The sequence below is a fragment of the Acomys russatus genome, unplaced genomic scaffold (genome assembly GCF_903995435.1).
Source record: "Acomys russatus unplaced genomic scaffold, mAcoRus1.1, whole genome shotgun sequence".
Classification (NCBI taxonomy): domain Eukaryota; kingdom Metazoa; phylum Chordata; class Mammalia; order Rodentia; family Muridae; genus Acomys; species Acomys russatus.
Window position 1 is genome coordinate 35,088 of NW_026131727.1, and position 12,560 is coordinate 47,647.

The following is a 12,560-nucleotide window of genomic DNA, read 5'->3' on the forward strand; positions in this document are numbered from 1 at the left end:
AGTCATCAGGACAGCAGCAGTAGCTCCCTGTGTTCAAAGCCAGCCTACTCCACACAGTGATATCGAAGGAGGGAAGAAAAGGAGGAATGGAGGGAGGGAGGAAGAAAAAAGAAAGAAAGGAAGGATGGAAGGAAGGAATAAAAGAAGGAAGGATGAGAGAGATGGAGGGAGGGAGGGAGGGAGGGAAGGAAGGAGAGAGAGGAAGAGAGAAAGGAAGCAAGCAAAAGAAAAGAACTGGGAGCGGCACATATTTTGGTGAGAAACACTGAGAGAAATCAATGAATGGTGACAGGTCCTAACTTCAAATGTCAGTATATACCTTTCAGTACAGTCCTTGGAAGAAACACAGGAGGAGAACAAGGTTCTGACCAGCCTGGACTACATAGCAAGACCTATACAAAATGAAAAGTGACCACTTAAAGGAGCACATGTGTTGGCCATAAGTAAAGGGGCTTTCTTTACATTAAAAAAAAAAAAAACCTTAAGGTTTTATTTTTAATTATGTGTGTGTGTGTGTGTGTGTCTAACTCCCATTGTTAGAAATTATTTCATCAAACACGTTACACATATAGCAAATTCATAGGAAAAGGGGGAAAAGATATTTCCATCTTTGGCTTTTTTAGCTATCTCATATAAATCAACAATTTATGGTACAGCCAGGCATATGCGACAAGTGACTGCAATGCTTGGAATACGTTGTTGTTGTTGTTATTATTGTGTTGTTGTTGTTTTAAATGAGTTGTTTTTTCCATATTTGAGATTTTAAATGAGAAGTAGGACAGGGAACACTCTCAGTGATGGTGTGGTGACTAGTCACCATTTAAAATGGCTGACTGTAACACAAGTACAAAAACATTAATTTCAAATTTTAAAAATTCAAATAATCCCTTTAAAAAAGGGGGAGGCAGGGACTTGCAAGTTTGGGCTCATTTCCTCCCCTGATCTTGTTGCAAATTCCCTTTGTGGTCTTGCTGGAGTGATGGGTGGTACACTCCATCTGTGGGTGGCACTATCTAACAAGGGAGGTGGGCCTGCTTCTCTTCTTAAAGGTGACCATGCTGAGATTCAAGGACAGGAAGTGGAAAACAGCTAGATCACAGTGGCCTGTCAAATGACCTTTTCCTTTGTTGCTTTCCAGATACTTCATTAGACTTCTGCTTCTTGGCGTCGACCATTCTGCCCACCACCAGCTGCCTGCTTGCACACAGTTGCTCCACTCTCCACATCTTCCTCCACATCATCCTCGTCCTCACCATCACTTTGTTCTTCTTTTTCCTCAATCTCACTGTCAGCCTGATGCTCCCCATTTTTCTCATTAGCCCTCCAACTGGCAGGTGCATCTCCTCTTTCCTTATAAGGGGGAAACTTATAAATGGTGTCCAAGCCTAGTCTGATAAACAGTGATGAAAGTTCAAGGTCTTTGGGTAGTGACTCTGACTGCAGAGAGTGTAGAGTGGAAACACAGGAACAATGGAAAGATGGCTTTTCAAGCAGCGAGTGAAAGGCTTAATTTGTATTAAAGGGAAAATATGTAGGCGATTAGTGTGGACTGACAACAATGAGGTTTTATCTAAATTACCCTGGAGTGGCACATGCTTTTCAATTACTTTAAGCATCAGGAAAGCACTTTTTAATTGGGCCCATGCTTTATAAATTAGGTACTCTAACTTCTTAAAACTTCTTGAAGCAGATTAAAAACAGAATAAGTATTGTGGCTGACATAATGAAAACAAAAAATAACAAAATAATATCACCCAGCCCTGATGACTCTATTCATTGGTGGTTCTGTCTTATCATCATTTAAGATCTGTGACTGTGCAGATCTTCAGAGAATGGGCTTCATATCCAGTGTGAAAATAAGGCTAAAATGTGCCATTAGGCAAGTCACTAAAACTGTACAGAGGAGACCTGTCACTCAAACTATAAAATGAAACCTCATGCATTACAGCATCTAAAAAAATTCCAATCCTCATAGGTGCTCCATTTGGCATAAAGTTGACTTTCTTATGGCCCAATGCAACATAATTTTTAGGATATTCAAGAGCAACTCCCCAAACTCCATCCTGCACTGAGAACCATTCATTTTTACTGGCTGTAATCCTGCTCCTGGGAAAAGGCTCTTTACAGACTCCCAGGATCCATTTGGACTTTCTTTCCACATTTACCTCCCAGTATTGTCTGTCAGAACTGTATCCCTCAGACCCCAGAACAACTGGTTGCTGAAATCTTCTTGGGCTATTGGGTAGCATTTGCTTATTCCAATAGTGCACAGATTTTCTATCTTCTGAGATTTGCATATTACAGTTTGCTGTTTCAGGATCCAGAATTACATCAACTTGAAATCGCTGGATAATTCTGTCCAAGGCAGGATACTTTTGGGGAAACTGGAAGCCATACTCTTTCAAGGTAAATGAAAATGTCCTAGGGCGTTTTAAGTCTTTGTATCTCTCATGTGAATCATTAACACTTGCCAGCAGTGCCAGGTCTGACTTTTCACACTCGCTCTTTACCTCTGCCAACATACGCCTTAACAAAGAAATGTGATCTGAGAGATTCACTAGATTTTCATTTTGTTTGGCTATACCATCCATCTTATCACTTTGTAACTGCCTAAGAATGTTCTCTTGTTGGTACTGGAGAGAGAACCTATATTCTATGTATTTAGACTGTATTACTTCTCTTTTGTATGCCGATCTTTTTTTCAGTTCTAACAATGTTCGCCTTTGTGTGGCAATTGCTTTCTCAATTGACTCCCCTTTCTCCTTCCACAGATTAATGTAACAATCAATTTGTTTCCAATGACAGAGGTTGGCATTCTCCAGGAACCAATCAAAGTGGTTTGTGTGACGGGGGCAACAGCTGCTCTGTGGACTGTTAAAGTGGCAAGAAGGGCAGGGGAAACTACCCTTCGGATCCTTCTGCAATGCACTGAGGCAGGAGAGACAGAATTTATGCCCACACTCCATGGTCACTGAGTTCCTGAAGTATTCCTTACAGACAGGACAGCGAGACTCTGCTTGGAGGACAGCCAGCCTTGCTGCAAGCTCCACTGAGCCTTGAGAAAAAGATGAAGGGGAGGACATGTTGCTTCTCAAAGGCCTGATGCTCTGTAGCTAAAACCAGCAATCACTTGTCCTCCCTTAGATCTGGGACACTCACCACTACCTTGTTGATGTTGGCTTCGACAAACCAGGGGATGCCTCTATACCCTGACACCAGAGGCAGCTGACAGAGTCTGGCGTCCACAGCCTCCTGTAGATCAGAAAAGGCTAGCTAGGTTGTTGTTTTCCCAGCTGAGAGCTGAAGACAAGCAATGTTTTTCTTATTCAGGAAACGTGCCTCACCTTCCAGGAAAGAAATCCTTCCTATGGGCGAAACAAGAGATTGTTTAAAAATTAGACTGTAATTATCAGTGTATTAAAACACCCTCTGTACATGGGACCCTAGTTCAAATCCTGAGACCCACATTGTGGGAGGAACCCACTCTTTGACCCGCATAGTCATGCTGTTAGTGCACAGTGACTAACTAGTAATAGAAAAGCAATAAATTACAGCTAGTATTTTTATCATTATTATTCCTTAGAGACTATAAACGTGATTTCTACCTCTTGTGAAAGAATCTGACAGCTGTGCAAAGACTGTACAAGTGCTTTGATTAGCAAAATGTTCATGTTTCAAAAAAATCAACTTTCAACCAAATTTAATATTTTAAAAAGATGGGAAAGGACACTTCACACTCATCAAAGAAAAAAATCCACCAAGATAATCTCTCAATTCTGAACATCTATGTCACAAACTTAAGGGTATCCACATTCATAAAAGAAACATTATTAAAGTTTAAATCACACACTGAACCACATGCATTAATAGTGGGAGACTTCAACTTTCTCTCACAAATGGACAGGACTTGGTGACATAACTAAACAGAGAAATAAGGAAAATAGCTGACATTATGAATCAAATGGACTTAGTGAACATTTACAGAACCTTTCACCTAAACACAAATGAATATATGTTCTTCTCAGCACCCCACAGCATCTTTTCCAAAATTGACCATATAGTCATCCACAAAGCAAACCTCAATAGATACAAAAAAAATCAAATAACTCCTTGTATCCTATCATACCGTCATGGATTAAGTCTGAACTTCAACAACAACAGAAACAACAGACCGCCTACATATACATGGACACTGAACAACTCTCTACTCAGTGATCACTGGGTCAGAGAAGAAAAGAAGATTGAAATAAAAGACTTTTTAAAATTCAATGAAAGTGAGGACACAGCATATCAAACCTACGGGACGAAATAAAAGCAGTGCTAAGAGGAATGTTCATAGCACTAAGTGCCTTCATAAAGAATTAAAAATTCTCACACTAGTGACTTAATAGCACCCCTGAAAGCTCTAGATCAAAATATACTGGCAAACTGAATACAAGAACATATCAAATACATCATCCAACATGATTGCATAGGGAGGTAGAGACAAGAGGATTGGGGATTAGGCTTTCTAGACCATCAGGTCAGTCTACACAATCTTTCATTGCATCAAAATTTAAAATAAGTAGAAATTAAAACTACAATAAGAAAAGATGTCTGTGATCTAGAAAACCTATATTTACATCACTAGGGAGGTAGGAGGAAGAGGAGAAGGAGGAGGAGGAGGAGGAGGAGGACAAGGAGGAGGAGGAAGAATTCAAGACAGCTTTGGCTACGTAGTGAATTCCAAGACCACCTGAAGTAAGTGAGACACTATCTCAAATAAACAAAGCTGCAAAAATCTATAAACAGAGGCCCTGCTTCTGGCCCTTTCAGGCACCACGCATTCACACGGTACAGACAGATACATAAATACAGGCAAAATACTTAGAAACATAAACTAAACAGCAGAAACCCAAACAGCACAGGTGGTAATCTCCCAAGATGGCTGGGCAGGTTAAGGCACTTGCTGTCAAATCAGCCTGTTTTTAATCCCTGGGACCCATGTTGTGGAAGAAGATGACCCACACCTGGAAGTTGTCCTTTGACCTCCACACCTGGGCCATGGTGTTTATGGATCCACACACATTTAATACATAAATTAATAAAGACAAATTTTAAAGGTGGAAAGCAGAGCCGACTGTGGCAGCCATCTTTTATTGCAGCCCTTTGGAGGCAGAGGTAGGCATATCTTTGACTTTGAGGCTTCCTTGGTCTACAGAGGTAGTTCCAAGACAGACAGGGCTACACAAAGAAACTCTGTCTTGAAAAAACAAAAGCAAAATGGAAGAAAAGAAAAATGTAGAAGGCAGCCAGGTGCGTTGCATGCCTATAATTCCAGCACCCACTTTGGGGGTTAGAGGAAGCTCTCTGTGGCTCTGAGATCAGCCTGGTCTACATAATGTGTTTCAGACCAGCCATGGAGACAGAGGGACCGTGTCTGAAACAAAAATGAATAACAAAAGGCAGAATGTAAGAACCGACTTCCACAAGTTGTCCCCTGACCTTCACACACTCTTCTTTGCCCCACAAACAAATGAAACTAGAGTGGCCATGAACATGAAATGGTTTGGACTACAAATCCTCAAGACCTGCACCCCAGTGATCCGACCCTCCTGTGTGACCACACCTTCCTCAACAGCATCTCTGGCTGCAGATTGAGTGTCTAAACACAGGAGCCTATATGAGACACATTAATACCTCAGCTATAAATTTAGTATTATTGTGAAAAGCAGCTCATCTTAACACAATCGTAAGTCCTGTCAGACACACATAGTGTTCCCAGTCTACCTTATAGAGATGGCAGGTTATGAAGCTTACACCGGATACTGCAGGGAGCAGAGAGTGCTGGTAGGAACAGAACTAGGGCCAACCAACAACACATTAAGGCATTCTGATTTGTGGCTGGTCCTGCGTACAACATGATTGGCATAGAAAGTGGGCAGGGATTGTGACTGCACATGCCTGGTACCCCTCAGCATGCTGTGTGCCTAAAGAGCAGCAGGTGGCTGCCCTGATTAGTTAAGCCAATGAAGGAAACCTGCAATTCCTCCTAGTGACCTTCTCTGATCTTGCTACAGTCTTTGTTTTTCAGGGCAGCCATAGGACCTTAGTAAAGCTGCAGGCTGATTTACAAAAATCCTTTCGTCTAGAATAGACATTTTCATTAATTCATTAAAAAAGCAAGCATAAAGTTGAGAAAATTCAAGTGATCTGTGTTCTCTCGGCCTTGCAGAGAACATGGAGTTGTTCCTTTGTCCACATAGATGAGATAGTTCAAAAGAAATGCCTTGACTGTCACCAGGTCAAACTGGAAGGGTGCAAACACGCTAAAGTCACAAGCAGGATTCTTGCCATGACCTTAGAGCTGACTATCTAGCCGAGACAGCTTCCTAAAACAGGTGAGGGAAAGTGCTAAGAAGGAAGCCAAAGAGAAAGGCTCTTGGGCTCAGCTGCATGGCCTGGGCCTATTGCCTGATGGCGTACCTACATGTAAGAAAAACAGGACATAGAGTCAGACCATTAAAAAAAAAAAAAGCTAAACCCCATTCCCTTAGGAAAGGATATCCCTGCAGCAAAGCTACTCCACACAGCCAAGCCTGCAAGTAAGGTGATGGAACAGGAACCCGGGGTGAGTTTCCATCTATGTGGACCAGTGGGTGGGGCATTCTACCCCTCTGTGGAATCTGATCCATTCCAAACTGCAGATTCACCAGGGTTGATGGGTGGATATGAAATGGAGAAATTTGATGGTAAATTGAGCAGAGCTGGCAAAATGCTTCCTGGATTCAAATAATTTCATTCCCAAAGTGCTGAAAGAGGCCTTCCCTATCTGGAAGTACAGACAAGCCCGACACAGAAATGTGAAGATGCAGGAATGGGCAAGTCAATGCCTGAGGCTCTTCAGGACTTTTATTAAGATCAGGACAATGAAATAGTATAAATGTAATGTAGTGTCTGTGGTTGGAGAGATGGCTGGAGCACTGGTTGCTCCTGTGGAGCATCCACATTGGCTTCCCATCACCCACATGCTGGATTACACTACCCATAACTCCAGCTCAGGGGATCTGGTGCCCTCTTCTTGCTTAACGAGTACCAAAAGACAAATAGTATAGGCATTCATAAAGCCAAAACACTCATATGCACAAACAGTAATAAATCATCAATACAAAATTAAAGCAGGAAAAAATTTTGTTGTGTAGCTTTGCCTGTCCTGGAAGTTGATCTATACATCAGGCTGGCTTGAACCCAGAGGACTGTCTGCCTCCACCTCCTGAGTGCTAGGATTAAAGACATTTACATCATACTCAGAAATATTTGAATCTTGAAAGGACATGTATAAAGAACTAAAAGAGACCATTTGATACCATTAAAAACCTCCAAGAAGGCAGGCAGAGGCAGACAGATCTCAGTGAGCTCAAGGCCAGCCTGGTCTACATAGGGAGGTCCTGGTGAGCCAAAACCACATAGTGCACCCCTATCTCAAAAAACAAAATAAAATAAATAAAAATTCCAAGAAGGAGCTGGCTGTGAGCAGTTAGACAGAAGTGTGAAGCAAAGAAACAATGGTATGGGATTGATAAAGTCCTAGTTCTTCATGTATGTGTCTAAGTGTGTGGGTATGCGTGATGCACATGTGGAAGTCAGAGCACAGCTTGTAGTAATCCGTTCTCTCCATCCACCATTCCACCATGTGTGTCCTGGGGACTTGGCAGCAAGTGCTTTACCAGTCCTGTATATGCTTTTATTTTTGAGACAGGGTCGTACTCTATAACCCTAGATGGACTGCAACTTGCTCTATAGAAGAGCTAGCCTCAAACTCATAGAGATTTTCTTGATTCTGCCTCCAGAGAACTGGAATGAAAGGCGTGTGTGGAATTAGGGCATATACATATATGTATGTATGTATGTTTATACACTCACACACACATATATGTATTACACATATATGCTGTAAATGATATTTGGCAAATGGAAAAAGGGCAGCTAACTACCACTCTGCTTTCAGTGGGTAAGAGGCTGGCTGTGGAATGTTCAACTCCAACCAATGCGCAAGCCCATCAGGGGAAAGCAGCAGCATGTGCTGGATGCTAGTCTCTCAAGGAGGTTAGCACCATGGTGGCACTCAGAGAAAGGATAAGCAGGCTACCAAGATGACACTTGATAGGCTGTGACCATGTGGTGGGGGAGAAAGTCCTCTTCTGTCACAGACCTAGGGGAGGGGAATAGGGTGAAAGAGGGAGGGAGGGAGGAATGGGAAGATACAAGTAAAGGGATAACAATTGAGCTGCAATCTGAATAAATTAATTTAAAATGATATTTGGGTTTGGGTGTGTGCTTATTTTGAGACCAAGTCTCAGCATGTAGCCCAGGCTAGACTCAAACTTGCTCTCTTAAATTTATTTTATTTTAAAGTTTTATTTATTTTCGTTTTATACATGTAGGTGTTCTGCTTATCTGTATGTCTGTGCAGAACGTGTCTATGCAGTACTGACTGAGACCAGAAGAGGGCATCAGATTCCTATAAACTGGAGTTAGAGATGTGAGCCATTGTGTAGATGCTGAAGAATGGAATCCTGGCTCTATGGAAGAGCAGCAGGTGCTCTTAACCACTGAACCATCTTTGCACTCCCAACTTTATCCTCTTGCCTTAGCTTTCCAAGTGCTATGATCACAGGCCTACAGCACTGCACCTGGCTAACACTCAAACTGTCAACTGGACTAAAGCAATTTCTCCATCCCAGATGGCAAAACCCAAGGCTTAAGACCTCCATGTGTGTTCTGTGACTTGTGCATGCCCACAGATCTGCACACACACACAAAAGTAAATGGGTAAAATTGTTTACTAAGTATAAAAATAACTTCAATCCAGGCAGTGATGGCACCCTGCCCTTAACCCCTGAACTTGGGAGGCAGAGGCAGGCAGATCTCTGAGTTCTAGCCCAGTCTGCTCAGGAGCTTGTCTACACATCTGCCTGTAACTTCATCTCAGATCTGAAAATACCATAAATAATAAGAGAGATGATTTTCTAAACATTTTAAGAATAACTTTACACCTTAAAAGATAATTTATGTTTTGTAGGTTGAATGCTGTTTTGGGGTGTGGTGGACCAGTGCTTGGTTCTATTTCTTTACTTTTTGTTTATTTTTGAGGCAAGGTTTTACAAGTAGCCCTGACTAGCCTAGAACTTAAAATGTTGCCCATGCTAACTTGAAACTCAAAACCATGGTCCTGCCTCAGCTTCCCAAGTTCTTGGATTATAGGACTGATCCAGTATGCTCAGGCCCCAAAGACTTTTTATCAAACTCTTATATAAAAAGAGTGTAATGATATTGCCAGGTTACTCATTTTCAGGTCTTTTGGGGGGGGCAGTGTTAAGGATGGTCAAATTCTTTTTAAAACACCAGAGTATCTTTTATATATTCTTTAATGATGATTCATATATACAATCAATTCACATTAAATGTGGGTGTTGCCCAGGTTGGCCTTGTTTTATACTTGAACTTCCTGAATGTGCTTCTTCACAGCTTCCCACTGACATGTGCCACTACAACCTGCCGCAATCTTTATGTAATAACCTCTTTGTTAATAATTAAGGGTGGATGGTTTAGTGGATGCTCTCATTCTGTAACCGTAAAAAGCAAAAATTCCAGTAAATTTGTGAATTTGTAACTGTATTTGGCTTCTAGGAAAGGGTATCGTTGTGTTGCTGCTCTGGTCCCCAACTACCAGGAATCCTCCTGACTCAGTCACCTAAGAAATGAATTTGCGTGCTGTGCCACTGAACCTGGCTTGAATTTGTAAATATCTTATCTCAATCTAAATTAAGAATATATGTTGCTCAGCTGCCAGTGATTTAGTGAGTTCACATTAACAACATGCTTGATACATGGGAATCCCTAGAACCCAGTTAGTATGAGAGAGGATAGTGTCCTCCATGGGAACCAGACACCTACATTCTGAGTGATGCTTTATTTGCTTGTCTTCTCACCACTAGTAAGCACCAAACAGAGCTTATGGGAATGATGGGCAGGCAGCTATGAGATGCAGATCTTACAAAGAACTGTATTTACTCATCGACTTTAGGGAGGTCTCTGTATAGTATTGCTGTTTACACTTCTTTGCTGTTTATCAGTGAGTGTCTGTATACCATCAAGGTAGAAATCTGTTTTCTTCTTCCAGCATGTGGGCCAAAAGTTAGAACTCATGTCCTCAGGCATGGTTGTAAGGACCCTCATCTACAGAACCGTCTTGCTGGCCGCTACACATTTTTTTTCGGGGAAGACAGAGACAGAGATAGATAGATAGATAGATAGATAGATAGATAGATAGATAGATAGATAGATAGATAAACAGAGACAGTGACAGAAAGAGAGAGGGTAAAGCAGAGACAAAGAGACAGCGAGAGGAAATTGGGTCTCATTATGTATCCCTGACTGCTTGTAACTTGCTCTGTTGACTAAGTGGCCTCAAACTCAGATATCCATGTGCCTCTGTCTCTTACATGTTGGCATCAAAGGTGGGTACCACATTTCCTAGCCTCTGGCACATTTCTTTTTAAAGTGTTTTTTTTTTTTTAACGGTTATCAGTCTGTCTTTTAATGCAAAAATTTCACACATTGCACTTAGTAATAGAAAATTTTTAAAAGAACATTTGGATACACCAAATACCATTTCTTTCTTTCTTTTTTTGTAGTTTTTTTCCATATTATTATTATTATTATTTTTATTATTAATTTATTCTTGTTACATCTCAATGTTTATCCCATCCCTTGTATCCTCCCATTCCTCCCTCCCCCATTTTCCCATTATTCCCCTCCCCTATGACTGTTCCTGAGGGGGATTACGTCCCCCTATATATTCTCATAGGGTATCAAGTCTCTTCTTGGCTACTTGCTGTCCTAATGTCTTTCAAATATATGTAAATGTACGTGCCTGTGTGTAGATATGGGCATCAGAGGGTAAATGTGAACTAAGTATTGTGGCTGCTATGAACTGAACTTTTGTCTTCTGCAATCTCCCCAGACCCTAGGCTATTCATAAAATAATCAGATATAGAACAGAACTTCAAATATCTGGATGTCTGAATTGAGGACACTTTGTCAACATAGCAAGTTACAAGAGCTGAGAAAAAGGTTCTTGACTTCAAGGCCATATGAGAGGAGAAAATAGGAGTTCATTGACTTCTACATGAGTCTGGTGACATGCCTAGAACTTCAAAAGTATCAGCTATTGGCTTCTTGCCGGGTGAAGCGGCACACGCCTATAATCTCAGGATTTTGTAAACTGAGGCAGGAGGATAAATGAGTTTGAGGCTGGCATAGGCTAAAGAGACAGACCACGTCTCAAGTACGCAGGTTGGCATATGCTAAAGTGACAGACCATGTCTCAAATACGCAGGCTGGCAGGATAGCAGAGAAAAAGGTGCTTGCCTCCAAGTTCAAAGAAGAAATAGAAAATAGAAGGTCCTTTGACATCTACATGAATCTGATGGTATGTGTAGGACATACACATAGACATGAGTGCATGAAAAAATACATATTAAATATTAAAATGTTTTAGAAGCCATTGACTTCTTTTTTGAAAAATAGCTATTTATTTTTTGAGTTTCGCATGCATACAATGCATTTCAGTTATATTTGCTCACTATACCATTGACTTTTTAAAATTACATAAAAGAGCAAGAAATTAATCAACATTTCCATTTTGAAATAACATGACATATAACTAATATTTTAATTTACTTTTATAACCTTAAGTGGATATTGCTCATAAAAACATACATTCATAAGCCCTAAATAAAAACAACATAAAATGGTAGCAATTCTTATTTCAATAAAATAACTGAATCAACTATTTCTCTTTATAAAGCTAGTCAACAAAATTAATCTCCTTCCTTCTCTCTCTCTCTCTCTCTCCCTTCCTTCCTTCCTTCCTTCTTTTCTTCCTAAGTACATACATTATAAGTCTGCATCACGATATCTAGGCTGCAACTGATTTTAGATTTCACATTTTAGAAACAAAACAAAAAATTTATATGTGCAAAATTGAATAATTACAGGAGTACGAGCTAAATTAAGTTTTAATATTATTTTTAATTTCTGAGAGAACTCTTACTATGCACCCCAGGTTGCTCCAGAATTCCCTAAGTAGACTAAGCTGGACTTGAACTCAGGTCCAGCAGCCTCAGCCTCCACATCTGAAGTATGTACATCACACTCAGCCTAACTTCTAGGTACTTGAGACAGGGTCTCCTATATCATAGAATCCCTCACACTACATAGCAGGAGGTAACATTGAGCATTTCCATCCTCCTGACTCAACTGTTCCACATGAGTCTGGTGGCATGTGTGGACCACACAAACATAAACGTTGGCATGGTAGGTGTTTTGCTATCATTTCTCTTTTTTTCAGTGTTTGAAATTAAACTAGGGCTTTGTGCACATAGGCAATCCCTATGCTAAATGAGCTCCATCCGCAGTCCTTCTTGAGCCAATGAGATTGCTCAGCAGGTAAAGAGTTGTTTGCAAGCCTGACAACCTGACTTTGTTCTGTGTGCCCCACCTGGTAGAAGGAAACT

General features: G+C 40.9%; 1 protein-coding gene across 1 annotated transcript; it reads right to left on the minus strand.

Annotated features, from left to right (window-relative positions):
• Positions 1-1,862: 1,862 nt before the first annotated feature.
• On the minus strand, positions 1,863-3,083 carry LOC127186425 (tripartite motif-containing protein 60-like). The gene has a single exon (XM_051142802.1). The coding sequence runs from the start codon at positions 3,081-3,083 to the stop codon at positions 1,863-1,865; it is 1,221 nt and encodes a 406-aa protein (XP_050998759.1).
• Between the last annotated feature and the right edge of the window lie 9,477 nt (positions 3,084-12,560).

Coding starts and splice junctions, on each gene's coding strand:
- LOC127186425 (XM_051142802.1), bottom strand. CDS start 3,083: ATGTCCTCCCCTTCATCTTTTTCTCAAGGCTCAGTGGAGCTTGCAGCA.